This window comes from Corythoichthys intestinalis, chromosome 4 (assembly GCF_030265065.1).
Source record: "Corythoichthys intestinalis isolate RoL2023-P3 chromosome 4, ASM3026506v1, whole genome shotgun sequence".
In the NCBI taxonomy this organism is placed as follows: domain Eukaryota; kingdom Metazoa; phylum Chordata; class Actinopteri; order Syngnathiformes; family Syngnathidae; genus Corythoichthys; species Corythoichthys intestinalis.
In genome coordinates, this window is record NC_080398.1 from 16,723,892 (window position 1) to 16,743,818 (window position 19,927).

The 19,927-nt window shown below is 38.2% G+C and overlaps 1 protein-coding gene across 1 annotated transcript in view; it reads left to right on the forward strand.

Moving 5' to 3' along the window:
• The window catches only part of cdkal1 (CDK5 regulatory subunit associated protein 1-like 1), a 400,412-nt gene that overhangs the window by 354,804 nt on the left and 25,681 nt on the right, over window positions 1–19,927 (forward strand). Inside the window, exons 13-14 of the mRNA XM_057834194.1 lie at window positions 9,487–9,570; window positions 14,974–15,138. Coding sequence (XP_057690177.1) covers window positions 9,487–9,570; window positions 14,974–15,138 — 249 coding nt within the window. The remainder of the gene's footprint in view (window positions 1–9,486; window positions 9,571–14,973; window positions 15,139–19,927) is intronic.

Below are 19,927 nucleotides of genomic sequence, written 5' to 3' on the forward strand. Positions count from 1 at the left end.
GGGGTGAGGGTCACAAAGCAAGGACGTAATGCGAAAATTTGTAATGTATTCCCAAACAACGTGCCACCTAACGAGAGAAGCGAGGTAGTGAGCAACGGCCAGTTGGATTGAGCGCACGACTTTCTGAAACGGGCAAAATGAGTCGAAAACTGCATTTAGCACAAGCAATTGCGTTATTTCGTTAATTCAAGGAAGAGGATGTGCCAGTGGTGTCGTTGTTTTCTTTGGATTAGTCGGTGAGTGAGAAGGGTGAAAGCAGTGCGGAAGGAGGACCGACACCCTCTGAAATTGTGGGCTGTGTGACGTAACCCTGTGTCTTGTTCCAGAACGAAACGAAGTGTCACGCCTAAAGAAATTGAACTGAACTGGTTTATTGTAAAAATGTTCCAAAATGACAATCCATTCAATTTGAAAATAGATGTATATGTATAAATATTTGATAAGGTGATGGGTGCAATACCTAACCTCAAAAAGAGATATCCTACAAACCCTTTTCGTGTTAGAGGGCATATGCAGTACTGTGCAAACACCTGCCTAAAACTTTTGCACAGTAGTGTATATATATATATATATATATATATATATATGCACCATCATTTTCACACTATAAGGCGCACCTGATTATAAGCCGCCACCCACCAAATTTGACATGAAAACGACTAGGGCTGTCCCAAACGACAAATTTTCTCCCAATTGGTCAGCCGACTATTTTTACGATTAGTCGACTAATCTAATAATTAAACTTTTTTTTTTTTTTACTAATTTAGCAATGAAATTTTTGTTGACGCTTATCAATTCACAAAAAAACATATTGGAACACTTAAATTATTTATTACAGTACAATTAAACACGTAAATAACAATAATAAATCACAAATAAACAATGAGTTCATATGCTGATAGAATTAACTAGTGTAACATCCCGATTGGAAAGATGGTCTCTTAAACTGATGGTTTACAACTTTTATTCCATCCTTGATGTAAACACACAAGAGCTACGGTGCACACAAATAAAACAACACAATTAGAAATTAACAAAAACTTTTCACCTTTTTCCTTTTAAACCTTATTTATATATCAATGAATTGCCTATATGAATAGCCTTTACCTTAAATGATTACCGTATATTGACAGTCTCTCCCTTGAGTGCAATCATTGTATATACTATATATATTTATGACCTTTTAACCTTATATAATTTTGTATACCATAAAATAAACCATAACATGAAATAAACCTTTCAATTAGCATTAAGAACAATACTAATAGCACTTATAGGCCCATTGTAAATGAAACATCATTATTTAGTAAGGCGACAGCACCCTCTGGTGTACAAAAAATGAAAAAACAAAAAAAAATTTACAAACTGGGTGACGGCACTTGAGGTGTTTATTCACGGCCGACGTGCAGCCAAGCTTGGCATTGAAGAGACAGGACAGAAGTGTGTACCCTCCTTTGTTTCTTTGAAAAAAGTCAATGTTTTGGACACTCTGGTGCGCTTTTTTTGGCTTTGTGCCGCTTTCCCCGCTTGCATACAGAGCATCCGACATTCTGAACTTTCCACGCATATATTTTTTTTAACCCTTCATTAACCGTCGACGGGATGTTGTGCTCGTCGACGGATTTACGTCATCGATGACGTCGACTATGTCAACTAGTCGGGAGAGCTCTAAAAACGACATTTGTTCATAGATAAGCCCCACTGGACGATAAGCCGCAGCTGTCCTGACTGTATTATGGGATATTTACACCAAAAGATATTAAACGGTAACACTCTATTTGACAGCGGCATTATAAGACCGTAATAAAACTAAATGAACCAGAATGAAACTTTGAACCAAATGGCTCCAAAACCTCATTGCTTCAAGAAGCTTCATTTGGCCATCACTGTTCTCTTGGGGAGACCGTCAACCTCTGCTGCCACCTGCTATCAACACTGTTGTCATCCAACATGCCTCATTGCATGCATTGCAGAGCTATAGATGTAAATAACAAATCAAAATTCATGTTCTGTCCTAATTGTTTCTTCAGTTACTGTTCTAGTTGTTGTAGCTGTTCATCAATTGCTGGTTATGGAATTTGGTAACACTTTATTTGAAGGTGGCACCATCAGTCTGTCATAAGACCATAATTATGATAGGATGCTGCCATGAGCATTAATGAATGCTTATGACAGATTTAATTTTGTATCAGCCGGCAAATTATCTCCCTTTTGAATGGATATAAAAGATCCGAGCTGGACATAAATGGACTTAGTGACATAATTTGCCGGATGACACTTAATGACATCTGTCATAAGCATTCATTAATGGACATGATAATGTCATGTCATGATCATGACTGTCTTATGGCAGTCTTATGACGCCACTGTCAAGTAAAGTGTTACCTATTAATCCAAATAAATCAACAAATAGGCCGCACTGGACTATAAGCCGCATGATTCAAAATGAGGGAAAAAAGTAGCGGCTTATAGTCCGGAAATTACGATATATATATATATATCACTATTTTGCACTGTGGGCCTACTGTATATAACCTGTTTTGACTATAGTATGTATGTAGGCTAAAAACGCCTATGACCATACCTGTTTTTTCGGTCAAATTTTTAAATATGAAACTATTCAATCTTATTTTTTTAGTTGACTACTTATCCTAACAAGTTGAATAAGTATTCTCTTCAAAACAGTTTCTTGTACATGTTTGGTTGTCAATTGGACACCTATGTTACAAATTTTGACAACAACTCTTTGTATTTTTTGTCTTTTTGGGTCCAAAATGTTGATTATAATTGGTCAGTGAAGAAAACAACAGTTTGGACATGAAGGGTATGGTGTCCTGAAAAAAAGGGACCCAAGCAGACCATATTGGAACTTATTTTTTTTTCTTTTCATGAAACATAAACACACTATCAAAGGCATGCAAAATCAGACAAAATAGGCCTGTACCTTTAAATAATATGGTTAATATGAAGTTTGTATTTACATGGAAAATATTGCTTTCTTACAAATGAAATTTTTGGAATCCTAACACAAAGCTAAGGATGCATTTGCGCTGGAGCACACGAGAACTTGTCATGTCATCATGATGTGCCAGGCTGTGGCGCAAAATTGAATGGAAATTTTTTAATTTACATATTTAACAAGATATAAACGAAGCACGTTTCTTCCTACCAAAAAAAAAAAAACATAAATAAACCGCTTTGTTATAAAATCTGCAGGCTTCAAATGGAGAAAAGAAAGTAACGATTGCTAATCCAAAAAGTGCAGTAATTATGCCCTATCTTTATATTACTGGGGCTAATACTTTAGAGCACAGTGGCCTATACTACGAACCGAGTTCAACCTCCCCAGAAGTAATCCAGTTTACCATCGGGTAACCGGAGTTGACAAAACCTGGTTGTCTAGTTTGTGGTCAATCGGTACTACGACGCTGATTATGAGGTTGATTAGTCGAACCTGTGTCAACCCAGTCAGAGTTACTGCGCGTTCACATAAAAGGGGGCGGTGACCAGAGTCAAACACTACTTGTGACGATGGCACGGGCACCTTACTTCACGGAGGAGGAATGCGCGATGATCATGCGGAATTATGAGGAATTAAAATCCACCCTCACCGCGAAATCCAACACCGCTTCGGCGAGTAGAGCGCAACGGGTCTGTTGACAGCGAATTTACAGATCGTGTGATTTGTGAATGCGTCAATATGCCAGTTTACTTATGTCCATGAAAAGAAATAAAGCCTGCTGTCAGGACAATAAAATAAGATTTGGTACATTAACAGTAAGAAATAATTGTCACGCATCACCACACGAAACAGGATGATTGTATGTTTAGTCCCCTTGACTGTACGAATACGTATGTTTTTTTTTTTAGTTTGGGCCTAAAAAATCCAGCCCGACTCGACCCGAGTCCGATCAATAAACTTGATTTGCAGGCCCGAGCCCGACAAAAAAAATTATGTTATATTTGTGAGGACTCAGGAGAAGAAGGAAATGCGGGGATGCCATGCGTTGTTGCGTAAATAAAAGCCCGTCTTTTGTAACGATTTTTCACAGTTAAACAAGACTGTAAGATGCATATTCAATAAACATGTATATCTTTTATATTTGTGCGTCTGTCCTATCAGTGGATTTGACATTTAATTTAATCTCCTCGAGTTGGCAGAAAAAAACGCAAGTTTTCTCAATGTTTAAATAGTCTACATATTTCTATGATTATTATAAATGCATCAATTTGAAGCGTTTCCATACCCCACTCTGAATCGCACGGCATACAGTGTTCTTACGCAGATATTCAGCATCACCGATGGAATACATATATTGTCCCTGGCGAAAGAGCGCACGGACAGGCACACACAATCTGCGCGGTTGTGAGGGCCTGACTCGGCGGGTTACATTAGTGACGTCTGCCTAGATCAGTTGGCACAGGTAAAGAATTCCCTCAGCTGAAAATCTATATCTTTCATGGAGAACATCTTCCGGGTACGCCAGCGGATTCTGGAGGTCCCGAAATACCCGTGCCCTGCGGAGAGAGCCCCTCACAATCCGCGCGCCAATGTCGTATGGGTCGTCCAAGTACGCTGTCATTGTCAGGAAGACACGTCCGCGGAGGAGTGCTGTTTAAATAGACCGTGGTTAATTGGAATCCTGATGTTAAGCAAGATCTAACTCTGACACGACCAGGTTTGGCGTGTGGCATGTGTTGCCATGGCAACACTTCTCGGTTCCAACATATCCACCTTTCGTAGTCTCGCATAGCCGCGAACTTACGTCGCACGTGATAAAGTTACTCTCGAAGTTACCCTGCTAAGCCAGAAAACCGGCTTCGTAGTATAGGCCACAGGTGTCAAACCGATTCCAGAAAAGGCCTAGTGGGTGCAGGTTTGCTTTCCAACCAATGAAGAGGACACCTTTTCACCAATTAGACCTTTTACATGTGTAATCAGTTAAACCTTGTCAGGTGCTGCTTGTTTCAGCAGGAAGTTCATTGGTTAAACTCTCTGCGCGTTATCGGTTGGAACAAAATCCAGCACCCACTAGGCCCTTTCTGGAATCGGTTTGACACTTGTGCTTTAGAGCACGGGTGTCCAAACCTGTCCGCAAGGGCCGCTGTGGGTCCTGGTTTTTGTTCTTACCAATCGAGCACAGTGGGTTTAACCAATGATATTTGTGCTAAAACAAGCAGCACCTGACTGCAATCAACTGATTACACTTGTGAGACACCAGATTGGTGAAAAGATGCCGTCTTGTTTTGTAGGAATGAAATCCAGCACCCACTGCAGCCCTATGTGGAATAGTTTGGACATCACTGCTTTAGAGACTTCTGGAGACAAGGCTTCTTCGAGTGTTGATATATTAAATAAAATTATTTGGACTCATAAACCCAGGATTTAAAGTCTAGCTAAGTAAAGACATCTGCCTCCAATCCCAAGTAGCAAACATCCAAAACTCTGCCTTGCCTTCATCAAATTCAAAGTGTTTGCAGCCTTTGAAATGTGCTTTGTTTGGTTAAGAATGTGATTTATTTATGCTCTTAGAGCTTGTCACCATGGTGTTGCAGGTGGTGGCTGTGTTGGAACACACACATTGTAAAGTTACTGCCCAGAGATAGGACTACAAGGGGAAAGAAGGAAGTGAAGGCAGATGTCTGTAGAAATGCAAGTGTTAAGACATCACTTCTAAAGCCTTGGAAGACAGATTGCTTGGAATGTGATCTATCAGCACAGTATAGCTCATTTCAAACAGTATCAAAATGCAAATTGTGGTCATTTGGTCTGCAGGACATTTTATTACCTGCTGTTTTCATACTGCTTAGTTCATTGAGTTCCTGAGATTAGGGGCAGAATCCCTGAGTGCCTAAACCAATGGTATTTTTCTGTCTTTCTATCTGACCAGGGAATATTTCAGCATTAGATGACGATTGAAAGAATAAATGAATGAGTCAAACTAGGGCTGAACGATAATGGAAAAAACTGTCAGTGCGATTTTTAGGGGTTTTGCAAAATATACTGCAAACTAGAAGAATTTTCACCAGACTTGAATAGCTCTGTTTGGGAAGACTTTGGTTGACTCACTATGACCCCATCATATTCATTCGAGATGTCCCGATCCGATGAGAAATCGAGCCGATCACGCCATTTTTCAGAGGACCGGAATCAGATGAAAAGGATCAGGTTTTTAATTTAAAAAATGGGGTTTTGTGCTTCATGCTCGTACAGCCTCTCACCCTCCCTCCTGAAAAGCAGTGCGACCAAACTGTTTTTCTTGGTCACCAGTGCAGCTGGCGTTTGGTACTTAAAAGTAACGATGACTGACAGGTTTATAGCTTTGATCTGGCCAAAGACTCCTCGGAAGCTAATGTGTGACTCATCGTTAAGCCTGGTAAGTTTGCTGTGGCAACTCTTTCATTGTGTAAGTGAGATGCTGCTCTCAGCAGCGTAAGCGTCAAAGCAAAAAAACTTTTTTTTCGGTGTCAGATCGGGACTCGGTATCGACAGATTCTCAAAATCAAGTGACTCGGACTCAGGTGCAAAGATATGTGATCAGCCCTAGTATTCATATAAAACTGTTTAATCCAGGCTAAAGCAGTTTATCTGTGAATGATGAAGATTGGTGTGTATAACAGGCATAAAAATCTCTCACCTTTTGGTGAAATTTGCCGTTTTGAAGTAAAAAAGGGTGACCTATGTGAATTGTGTAGATGCGAGGAGAAAATTTTTTAGGGGGGGCGGGAAATTTTTAAAAATTATTATTATTACTATTATTATTAGATGCATCGCGATTCGACACATGATGATTCCATTACGATTCATAAATGATCAAAAACGCTTTTCCCTAAAAACTTGTTGCTAGTAGCGGAACGAAATTCAGGACACGTCTGCCGCCCAGACACCTTTAACGGACTCACGCACGCACGCAGAATGTTATGATGCATGTAGCTGGTTACTGAGCGAGAGATTTACTCCTTTTCAAAAGACTTGAAAATAATTTTTTGTGTATGAGACAGCCAGCAACCCAGCGGTTGCACCTCTGCGCGCAAGTTGTTTTTTAGAGCGAGAGTGGAAGAGAGATAGTTCGTTGCTTCTTGCCTTTCAGTTGTCCAGCAGTCGGTTCAAGTCGTGTTAATTGGAAAATGTTCTAGTGTGTTGCTAAGTCCCATGTGCATCTACAAGAGGTGAGTACACGAACCATTAGCCTTTATTGTTGTTGTTTTTGAGATGTTACTAGTTAGTGCCGAGCGCTATGCTAATTAGCAACTTCGCTAACATGTATTTCCATGTCAAGTTGTGCATTGTTTGGTGGTGTACAAAAGTTATTCCAGATGCAGAGCGTGTAAAACCAGGATTAAGTACAGCGGTAACACTACAAACATGTGAAATAGTACAGAAATCTGTGAAACAAAGTATATTGGTGAGGTCTTATTTCTAAAGACACTTTGTTTCCAGAAAATGTGGAATTAATTCCACAAGTGTAAATTTTATTGTATTGTTGAGAGAAATAAGTACTGCTGTTTGAAACAGTTCCTGTTTTTGCACCTTTTTGTGAAAAAGAGCATCTCAAGATCAGCTGTGTATTGTATAGGCACGTTGAGAAATAAATACTGCCTTTAAAATGGTTGATGTTTTTGCACTTTCTTATATTAAAAAAAAGCAGTTTAAGGGCAGCTTTTTGTTGTATGGGCATGTTTCCATCGTTCCTGTTGAATAATTAGGATATTTTAAATAAATAATGGACATGAATTTGTTTAGCTACTTTAGTAATTAGTATAGTATGATGCATCGATAATCGTGATCATCGTCAGTACAGTGATCATCGTTCAATAATCGAAGTGTAGCACCCTGAATCATAATCGAATCGAATCGTGGGGTGACTAAGATGGCACACACTGTTTGGTGCCTCCTGGCGACAGAGCTCAATATTTTGTTGGGTTGTACAGTGTACCGGAACATATTTCCTCCACACCCTTCTCATCTTTTTAACCCTTGACCCATTTTCATACCTGATGTAAAATGGATCCAGGAAGCCATGTATCCGTACAATTGCTTTTTTCATGAAAAAAAACCAAATGTTTACATTAAAAAAAAAAAAAATTATCGCACGTCCTGCGATGGGACTATTGCGCATGCCCACATGGCGATACCATTGTTCAAACGATATTTTGTGCAGGCCTAAGTCAAACCTTAAAAGTGCACGCAAATGGATGCTTAAAATATATTGCAGGAAAAAGTTATGTTAAAATAATCCTACTCTGTGAAATACTATTGAGAAAAAAAACAAAAACTTTTTTTTCTGGATCGGATTAAGCAATTTGATTGGACAGAATTAATTATGTAAGTTCCAAAAAGTCAGGCCCAAGGTATAATTTTAACATTTCCATAATAATTGAATGATTGAAATACTAACAAAAAGAACTGTCAAACTCTGTTTGCTCTCATTTCATAGCGCATGGAAAGATACCAAAGCAATTGGGAAACTTCACTATGTAACCAAATATTAAGAAACTCAACTACATTTTCTTGTTTTTATTCTTTTGATTCACTTCATGGTTGTTAGTCATTTATGAACTGAAATAGTATAACAAGTATATGCGAGCTGTTTTTGCAAAATTATCGTTTTTATGAGCCTTTGGTCATTGTAGTTGACTTTGTTCCTGTTCAAGAGTCAAAAGACAAAATAAAAGCAGCTGTGTGATAATGCTACTTAAACGTGGAATACTAACCGCCCAACTCATTTTAGATGAGTATTTACCAAGGTCTCATCAACAAAAATATTTTTGAGGACAACTTAAGGGTCACGTGCTAATTGTTGTATGTGTGACTAGGTTTATGATTTACGTTTTAGTTCTCATGACATCCATTTATACTTTGCAAGGCTCCTCTGTGCTTTTGCACACTTCTCGCACCATTATTATATTTCTTAACTCTTTAAGGCAGACTGAATAGTTCAGTTGAAAGAATTGTGCATTGCAAAGCGAAGCGGCCTTGCCTTGCCTTGATTTGCTGATATCTTGAATAAACCTTTTCTGTATTTAATTTGCAGCCTTGCTTTTTTTTCCCACCATACTCCTTTCATCCATGTTTTTACGTTTTCTAAGGGCCAGAGATGAATACTGCTGGAAGTTCTTAGGCAAGGCACTGAAACTGAAGTGGCTTAGGAGCCTTGAGATTGTTAATTAAATGTTGAGGTGCAATGAAAACTGAGGAGCAAAACTTTGATTGAATTGAGATCATGATGAGCACGAACACACAATGTAATAACTCACTTTGTGCTTGAAAGCATTAAAAAAAAAGTTTGGAAATATTCTGTTAAAAAGCTGTTTGGCTGAAACATTTAAATGTAAAGTGTCTGTCAGTCTAACAAATGGTGAGGATATTTAAACTAGGAAGAAGATGCTCAAATTAAAAGAAGTTCTAATCATGTCTGGTTCAATATTACCGAAATTAAACATGCTTGTTAGAGTAAAATGTCGTTTTTAAATGTTTGTTTTTAGGTTGGGGAGAGACAACATGTTTTGGTGACAGAAGAGTCCTTTGATTCCCAATTTTATGTGGCTCACAACAAGTTTTATGAGCAGGTAAGACATCTGTTTAGCAATACAAATATTAAAAAGCACAAATGTTATTGATTAAGCTAAGTGTTTGAGAAAGATTGTTTTCAGACCACGTGATTTGGTATCATGAGTGAGCTGCAAATATCCCCCCAACCCCCTCATATAGCATAAATCTTGTATTTCATTCATGTTGCTAATTCAGTTCTTCCTTGTTGTCATACTTAACAAATCTGATGAGGGGCTTTGCTCTGCATGTCACATGAGTTCTCACAGTAAGGTGCCACGAGCTTAAGCTCATCTAGCGAATAAAGTAGGTTTGCTGGAATATGCCACACTCTCACAAATGTGCAAACACACCCTACGGTGGCATTTGGCAGTAAGACTTTTTGCTTTTTTTTCCCCTTCAAATGTTCGAACATCAGCCCTAAAGACATTCCTTCCAACACACACAGCTGTTCATTGAATGTGTCTTCAAAGAACCTCTCTGAACCTGTGAAAAATTAACATTAAAACATCTTCAAATAAATCAATTTCCTCCGTGCTTTAACTATCATCAGAAACATGTTTGAAGTTGGGCTTTTTATTAGCAGGGAGGGTAGCGGATGACAATATTTTTTCCCTCCCTTCCTCGCTCCCTCTTGCCTGCCCCTTTTGCACTTACGTCTACATGCTATAAACTCTAGTTGCAAGTTTCACTCGCTTCACCAATTGTGGAAATGCACACTTCGCACAGGTGCTTGTCCGCTCATGAAGGCATGCGTGTCATCTGTATTCATTTACTCATCAAGAACAAGGGTTTCCTGTTGTTGAAATGTGATTTATTCTGAGTTCAAATAACTGTTTCCTCAAAGGAATAAGAATAGTGTGTTCTTTCTTATCCCAGTTGTTAATGTTTAGTATTATATGTACCAGTATATCCTTTAAGTATCATGATACCTTGACTTCAGAACCAATGTTTACTGTTATTGTTATTATTATTACACTTACCGTAATTTTTGGACTAGAAGCCACTACTTTTTTCCTTCATTTTGAATCTTTATAGTCCAGTGCGGCTTCTTTGATTTATTTGAGTTAATAGGTAACATATTCCTCCTAGCATGCATTGCAGCGCTACAGATATAAAAACCTATCAAAATTCATGTTCTGTGCTAATTATTTATGAGATGACACAATCATGGGCATTCCTCAAGGCTTATGACAGATGTCGTTAACTCGTTCACTCCCAGCCATTTTCACCGGAGCAAGGCCCTTCGCTCCCGGCCGTTATACTGGATTTTGAAGGATTTTGCAAGGCCCACAGAAAATTCTGTTCTATTGCTATATAAACATGGAACCCACCAAAAGAAAGATTAAACTCTCTTCTTTCGGCAGAAAAAGAAGTTAATATCTTTTTCCATTATTTACAAATCAGCGTTTAAAAAAACCTAAGTTTGAGCATTTTTCCAATTTCTGATGAAAAGAAGAGATTGAAAAAAAATTGAGCTTTTTGTGAAAGCATACATTTCAAACATAACTTTGACTTATACACGGCTATTTTTTGCCTTAGTTACATCCCAAACGTCTGAATAATGTTTTCCTTTAACAGAAAAAGATTAACAACAAGACAAATAGAGCTTTTAGTCGCAAAGTAACAATTTATTTACACATAACTAAACTATTGAACTGTTGAACTATTTGCGCACATAACAACGGGGAAGGCTCTCGGCTGCTCCCATGGCTAATCTGATGAGTCCAGATCAAGATCGGTCTCACTTTTTTCATCATCTTCATCGTTAGTTTCAACCTCGGGCTAAGGGGTAACGCAAGGTGAGCTCCGCAGAATGCGTGTGGAACCTGACGCAGTTGTGGACATCACCGTCTGTCTCATCAAGATAGATTTTTTCGAATCCTTCTTTGACGATGGTTTCGTTTTCTTTTCAAAACACTCCTCCAGTGTCGTTTGCTTTTTTTCCCCCGATCGTTCTCCACATTTTTCTGAAATTCTCATGCGTCTTCACAAGATCCCTCCAACTTCCGTTTCCTGACTATTTTTCTTCACTTCCTTTCTTGGCCCGAGATGAGTTATTACCAAATGCGCTACTGACCTCCATTGGCCAGTTTTATTCCTTTAAAATGGGTTTTGAGTTTTATGCATTATATTTTACATAGATCGGAACCTATAGATGCCTCTTGTAAAAAAAAAAAAAAAAAAAAAAAAAAAAATGCAAAAGATGTTTTTGGGACCCTGCAGCAATTAAAAATAGAACATATTTATACGTTTTTGGGAGCAAATGAGTTAAGTGTCATCTGGCAAATTATGTCAATAACTCCATTTATGTCCAGCTCGGATCTTTTTCATTCATTCAAAAGTGAGATTATTTGCCGGATACCATTCAATTACATCTGTTATAAGCAGTGTTGTTAATAACGGCGCTATAATATAACGGCGTTACTAATGGCGTTATTTTTTTTCAGAAATGAGTAATCTAATTAATTACTTTGCTCATCTTGGCAACGCCGTTACCGTTACTGAGGATGTATAGGTGCACGTTACTATGTGTTAATATGTTGGTTGAATGACGCGAGAAGAGACACAGAATTACGGAGACCAGATAGCAGAGCTGGAGTGAGGAGGAGTGAAGGGAGTTGTGACGCCGTTGCAAACGAGATGCTAGGTGGCTCCAATAATACCTGACTGTAGCCGATAGCCTACAAACCATGATGCTACGGTAGATATCACATGTATATAGGGCTAGATGCGAAATGACAGACACAGCGGTGTTAGCACATGTATAGAGAGCTAGATGCGAATGATAGACTCGCCAGCGTTACTAAACAGGCGCCATCTCAAAGCAGTAGACTTCTCAGGAAGGCTCTGTTGTAGAGAACCTTCCTAGCGAAACTAAGTAACTTTTTAAATAAAATACACCTCAATAGGCAAAATCTCAACTTCAATCTATCTTCAACTCATGAAACAGTTTTAAAACTTCCACATGTCGAAAGTAGACAGAAGGGAACTAATGCAATAATGGGAGCAATTTTAACAACTTTAACAGTTGATTCACGCATTAAATGACTTCTATGTTGTTTTGAAAAACATGAAAGGTAACACCAGTTACTTTGCCAAATAAATAATTAATCTTACATTCAGGTAGCTGATTTACTAGCACAATTACTTTTTGGGAGAAGTATTTTTTTACTGTAATTTATTACTATTTTAAAGTAAAATTAACAACACTGGTTATAAGCATTCATTACCTCTCATGAGAGTGTCATGTCATAATTATGATTGTCGAATGACAGTATTATGACCCCACTGTTAAATAAAGTGTTACCAAATGCCATTACTAGCAGTTAATGGAACAACCGGAAAAGTAATTGAATAATTTTGATTGTTTTTTACATCTGTAGTGCTGCAATGCATCCTAGGAGGCATGTTGGACAACAACAGTGTTGACAGCAGATGGCAGCGGAGGTTGAATATCTCCCCCAAGGGAGCAGTGATGTCCAAATGAAGCTTCTTGAAGCAATGAAGCTTTACAGCCAATTGGTTCAAAGATTTATGGTGGTTAATTTAGTTTTGTGACAGTCGTATGATTCCGCTGTCAAATATTGTTATCGGTTAATATCTTTGGTGTAAATATCCCATAGTACAATGAGGACAGCTGCGGCTTATCTATGAACAAATGCCGTTTTTGTCTCACATTTGGTGGGTGGCGGCTTATAGTCAGGTGCGAAAATTGCGGTTGTTAAGCATCATTTTTTTATCAATATCAATGTTTATTTTTGGTACTGTCAAAATAATAGGAGTAAATAGTTTGCACTATGTATTGTGCAGTAGGTTAGAGTTTGGAATAGTTTGGTTAACACTTGATTTCTCAAGCTGTCAATTGGATCGTAAATGAAACCAACTGAGAACTGAGCTCTGAAGAAGGGTGCATTGGGGGAACAAGTAAAGGTCATGGGTCAGGTAAGTGGAGCGGTGGGGGCAATGAAATGGATGTGGAAAAATGAAGGGTGGGTAGTTGAAGGGAAGGGCAGAAAATGAGTGTGAACACATCACTCAGTCTGACTTTAACACCAATCAGATGGCTTTCTAACCTCGGAATTATAATTGGCAGCTACCTCACTTACTTGTGCAAGGAGGTTGTGTGGGTCACGGTGGGGATTTCCAACAACATATGACAAGCTCTTTCATCATTTAATCCTCCTTTAATGGACCTCAAATGACCCTCACCTACATGCACAATGTCGCCTACCTCCTCCACATCTGTTGTTTCATCCCTCTCAGTTTGCTGCGTGCTTGCGCTTGCACGCACGCACATACACACACACACACACACACACACACATACCCTCTGTTGTGAGCAGCAGGTGTTATGATTAGGCAGGTGTGGCACTGACTGGTAGAGGCCGTGGCCTCCTTTCCACTGCCTATCGTGTTCCAGCCACTGGATAAAGACTGGCATATTAGTACTGAGCCTAGCGTAATTGTGACACAACATCAGCTACACTTGTTCTCTACCATTTTTACTTCTACTTTGCTATGTAATAGTACACAGCGATCTTACTCTTGTGCTCATAGTAACTTAAATAAGTAAATATGAAAATTCAGAAGGAATGGCAGAGATTGAAATAACATTTTACATAAAAATATAATGGGATGATTTTAACAACTCTAAGTACAAACACTGTTAAACACAGCAAAAACAGCCGCTTTTCTTGTAGCCCATAAAAATCCCCCCAAATACAGAAGCAGAGAACTCTCCAGAATTTCTTTTATATTATTTGTTCATCCATTAAAGCAGCACTAGGTAACTTTTCCACCTTTATAAAATATTTTCTGAACATTTGTGATAATATGTTAACTGACAACTAGTTGAATGACACCTCTTTTATATCTTGAGGGGGTCTGTATAGCTTTCACCGACACTAATGACACTTTGAGGAGGGTGGCAGAAACAAAAAAAAACTACAAATGTGCTGACTACTTTACGGCATACGTCACTTCCCGTTTTCCCCACTCACTATAAAGACGCTTTCGCGCAAATTCTGCAAAGATGGCAGAGCAACAAGAGACAAAAGTTTTTGTCTGTGGAGGATAAAAAGGTAGGCTACTAGGATATGCAGAATAAACATTAGCCCGGCTGTCACTCGCTAGCGTTAGCTCCCGTCAGCGCTATTCATCTTTCACACAGCCGCTGGAAACAAATGTTTAATCCATCTGCAGGCGACCGGGAAATTGATTTTTGATTGATTGGTGATTTTACAACACTGCGGGTGTGCGCTGGTCCTCATGGGAAACGCAGCACTGGTCCTCATGGGAAGCGCAGTCTTCCTTAAGGCAAAACATTACCGCTTTTGTCCACCGGCGTCGCTAAAATTGACCAAACTGAAAAGCTACAAAGTTTTGCTTTTATTGATTGAGCATGATTTCTATTTTGGCAGGTTCTTGTGCCCAAGAGTTTAAAATTCAAAGGCAAGATGATTGAAGTAGACATCTACGAGGCAGGAAAACACTTCCTTAAAGGTCGACCAGTAGAAGACTGTAAACCTTTCACTCCCTCCATCGCTGCTCCACTTGAAAAAGGAGAAGTGTCTGGCCTGGTGCAGGTAAACACACTCACAAGCATTAAAATCAAATACAGTATACTTTCAGTGATTACAACATTAAGGTTTACATTAATTCAATTAAATCCAATAACGTTCTTTCTCGATAATAATTAAGAAAATGTTGTATTATACATATATTAAATTCAATTTATTCATTTATTTAAAATCCCCCTGAGGAGAAGAAAAAAAGTCCAAGTAATGTATCTGGTTGGAATGGCCACTTCAACCTGAGTACAACACATCATCATTTTGAAAATCCCTTGAACAGTTCAAGCCTTTTGCTTGATATTTTTATGATATCCCAAATAAAAAATCTGATCAAAAATGCTTTGAAATTGGAGAGGAGCAATATGACCTAATTATTTACCAACATGTCTTGTCAACCCTTTTGTTTTGTCTGTTACTCCGAGAACCGTTTGGCTGCCAAGGTTGAGTTAAAAATATCCACCAATAAGATCATCCAGTCCGAGGGGATATCCAAATCAAAAAATGTATTTTTAAGATTTCAAATGACATTACTAGCACCAAAAACCTGACTTACAAATCTCAAAAATGTATAGACCGAGTCTATTCATTGTTCCTTAATGTGTTTGTTATGAAGGGTTTTAGAGCCGTTTCAAAGTGTTCATTCCATTGTTTTATTCTATTTTTAGATAAATGAGATAGGCACCTGTCACAGCTAATTTCAGACACTTATAACAGGCATGACAAAATAAGGTACAAATACAGGCAAGTTTTTCATACATGACGTTCATCTCCCAAACTGCAAAAAAAGCCAATGCGTCAATGATAAGTCATCTAAGTTAGGCTATGAGTACATCAACTGGCACACACAGACACGCGAGCACATTCAAACAGGGACTGACTTGCACGCATGCATGGGCTTGCAGAGACATGCAAAAACACCATGTTAATGTATCTGTTTCAGTGCATGTTATTTTTCACTGTGACTAGCTGTAGCTTATAGCTCAAGACTTTGAACCACAGAGCAGAATATGATACACTTTCTAATTTCACACTCCATCAACCTTTACTGCCAGACAGCTAGAGAGGGAAGGCAGAGAACAGAGGCGAAGGGTCGCAGCGATCAAGGAAAGAAGACAAGTCGAGTGAGAAAGAGAAAAGGAAATGGATGGTAGAACAAAACAAGGAATAGTGAGAAGGAATTCACTTTAAGATGAGCAAAATGTCACTCTACAATGAAAAGTTCAGTGGTAAAGACCTTTTAAAGTTGCCTGATAAAGGCTACACTCTCTCCAACACACACACACAAGTTCCGTACTCATTAGTTTCACCAATACATTGCAATCGTTCAACATAAACCGTTTGAAATTATTTGAAGTATGCATATTTTGTCATATTTCTGTTGCATGCAAATGTTTTTTATACAAATTTGAAAAAATGTCACTTCAACGGAAATAATTTAATGTGCCTATTCAATATCGCCTCAACAAATTTCACATCATCTGATTTTTTTTTTTATAGTTTTTCAGCATTTTATTTGATGATGCAAGAATGCTGCCTTCCATTCCATACAGTGGTTCAATAGGAATGTAAATGAAGAAATGATAATATCATGAACCTGATAGATAGTCTACACTTCTCTGAAAAAATGTCAAGGTTTTTGTTGTTGTCTTTTTTGGTCAGTTATTTAAAAAAATAAATAAAAAAACATGTTTACCCCTCCAACTCCATAATGCAGTTCTACATATTTCTGATGTATTTTCAAATGTGCATTTTGTATTCAGAAATAAGTGTATGATTTCACATTATAGGGATTTCAACATAGAGAAGGTATGAATATACAGTATTTTTTACTTATAGGCCTACTTTTCGAACACTTCAATTCTGCGTGTTATCAGTCGCAATTGCCAAAAATGTTTTGAAATGATTTATCTTTGTCATATTTTGGATATCACAAAATCTTGGCATTTGGTGGTGCTTAGGTTTTACGGTATTATTGTTTAATTCCATTGTCACTGTACTGGCATTTTAGCAAACTCTGAATCACGCCAATAATGAGTACACCTTCGTAACCAGAACGTACGCATAGGCCACTGGCAATGACCTGCCCAATGGATGGTTTTGGTTTGGGTGATTTATTTCAGTCATTTGGCAAACAGTACACTCTCCATGCAACTCATGCTACAGCGCTACAGTTTCGTGGTAAACAAATTGATGCAGTAAATTGTTACAACGATATGGCTTCTACAGAATGTATAATAATTTAAACATAGTACAGTGGTATGAAGAAGTATTTTAACCTTTTGGAATTTCTCATATTTCCGCATAAAATCACCATCAAATGTGATCTGATCTTTGTCGAAATCACACAGATGTTAAAACAGTAACAGTGTCTGCTTTGACTAAAACCACCCAAACATTTATTGGTATTCATATTTTAATGAGGATACCATGCATGCAATGACAGAAGGGGGAAAAATAAGTAAGTGAACCCTCTGCCTAAGGAGACTTAAAGAGCAATTTAAGCCAATTTTTACCAAACAATTTAAGTTAGGTGTGTGCCCAATCACTGATGAGTGATTTGAAGCTGCCCTGCCCACTATAAAACACACACCAGTTGTATTGATGAGAAGCACTGTCTGATGTGTGTCATGGCTCGGTCAAAAGAGCTGTCTAAAGACCTGCGATTGTTCATTTGTATAAAGCTGGGAAAGGATAAAACCCATCTCCAGAAGTCGGGGATCGGGTTCATCAGTCGACAGTCAGAGAAGTTGTCCACAAATGGAGAGAGTTTGGCACTGTTGCTTCTCTCCCAAGGAGTGGCCGTCCACCAAAGATGACGCCAAGAGTTCAGCGCAGAATAAACAGAGAGGTAAAAAAAAGAACCCTAGAATGTCTGCTAAAGACTTACAGAAATCACTGGCACAGTCCAATAGCTCTGTGCACGGATCAACTATATGTAAAACTATGGCCAAAAATGGTGTTTATGGGAGGACTCCATGGAGTGCTGTCAAAAAAACCTTGCTCGTTTAATGTTCGCAAAAAAGCACTTGGACACTCCAGACGTTTTGGCAAAATATTTTGTGGACTGATGAAACCAAAGTTGAATTGTTTGGCAGTAACATACAACGTCATGTGTGGAGGAAAAATGGAACATGGAACACCAACATCAACGTCATCCCCACCGTGAAGCATTGTGGAGGGAGCATCATGATTTGGAGCTGTTTTGCTGCCTCAGGGCCTGGACAACTTGCAATTACTAATGGAAGAAGGATTTCAAAAGTTTATCAGGATGTTTTGCAGGAAAACCTGAGGCCGTCTGTCTGACAGTTGAAGCTAAAAAGAGGATGGATGCTGCAATAAGACAATGATCCAAAACATAGAAGTAAATCAACTTCAGAATGGTTTCAGAAGAACAAATACATGTTTTGGGGTGGCCAAGTCAAAGTCCAGACTTGAACCCCATTAAGATGCTGTGGCATGACCTAAAGACAGCGAATCATGCCAGACATCCCAGGTATCTGACTGAACTACAGCAGTTTTGTAGGGAAGCATGGGCCAAAATTAGTCCTGGTTGATGTGCCACAATCATCTGCAGCTACAGGAAGCATCTGGTTGAAGTTTATTGCTGCCAAAAGGGGGGTCACAAAATATTAAATGAGATGGTTCACTTACATATTTTCCCCCTTCTGCCATTGTTTGCAGACACTGTTTTTGACAAAGATCAGATCACGTTTGATGTTGACTATATGCAGAAATGTGAGGTTCAGATACTTTTTCATACCATGGTGTATACACAAAACACACTACAGTAATTATATACTGTCTTCTGTGCAAAATATCGTATTCCACAAAGCATTTAAGTCCATTTGCTTACATATCTTTGTAAGGTTCTGACACTTTTCCGCAGTGAAGTGATATACAGTACATAATGACTACACCTACACAGGCTAAAGTTTCTCTCAGTATGTTTAAAATGAGGACTCAAATGTACACAGCCCAGGATACGTGTATAAATATACTTTTAAATCAGCTGTGCATATTAGAAGTTAACTGCACTTCTGTTATTGTACAAAAGAGACATAGTTATGTTAAGTCCAAAAATTGCCAGTTTAAGTTGACCAGAGGCTTATTTTTTAAGTATACGAATGACTGTCTTTGTGGCGATACATTGCCATTTCCTCATTAGATTGAAGCAGTGCTGCAACGATTAATCAATTAATTTGAGTATTCGATTAGAAAAAAGCTTTGAATTAAATTTTGCTGCTTCGAGTATTCGTTTAATTAAAGTGGTGTTGTAATGGTTTGTTTTTTAAAGTGTTGGCATTTAGTTTTATTGATTTGGGTGGATACACTGCCCTCTAGTCTGCCTCATTTTACATGGCAAAATCCAGCTGCTCCCGTTTAAGACCAACATAAGCTAGGTTTTTGGTTGAGGTAATTTTTTTAATGCATTCCTAATTTAGTTTAAAGGTATATTTAGCCAATTTTTGTGGGAATACGTGTCCGAACCATTTGTTAAGAGCTTTGTAAAAAAAAAACAAAAAAAAAAAACATAGCATTTAGGCTAGCGGACTTTTGCTATGTAAGTTAGCCAATTATTCTTTTGTTGTACGTAGCTCCTTATTTATTTTTTTATACCGTTTGAGGCTCAACTCAAGTATTTTAATTATTTTTATGTTTGTCCGATTACGCGATTATTCAGACTAACTAGTTCATCGATTAATCGACTACTAAAATAATGGATAGCTGCAGCCCCAGATTGAAGCATCAATACATAAATAAACTGGAAACTTAACAAAAAAAGGTTTTGCTGATGTATGTA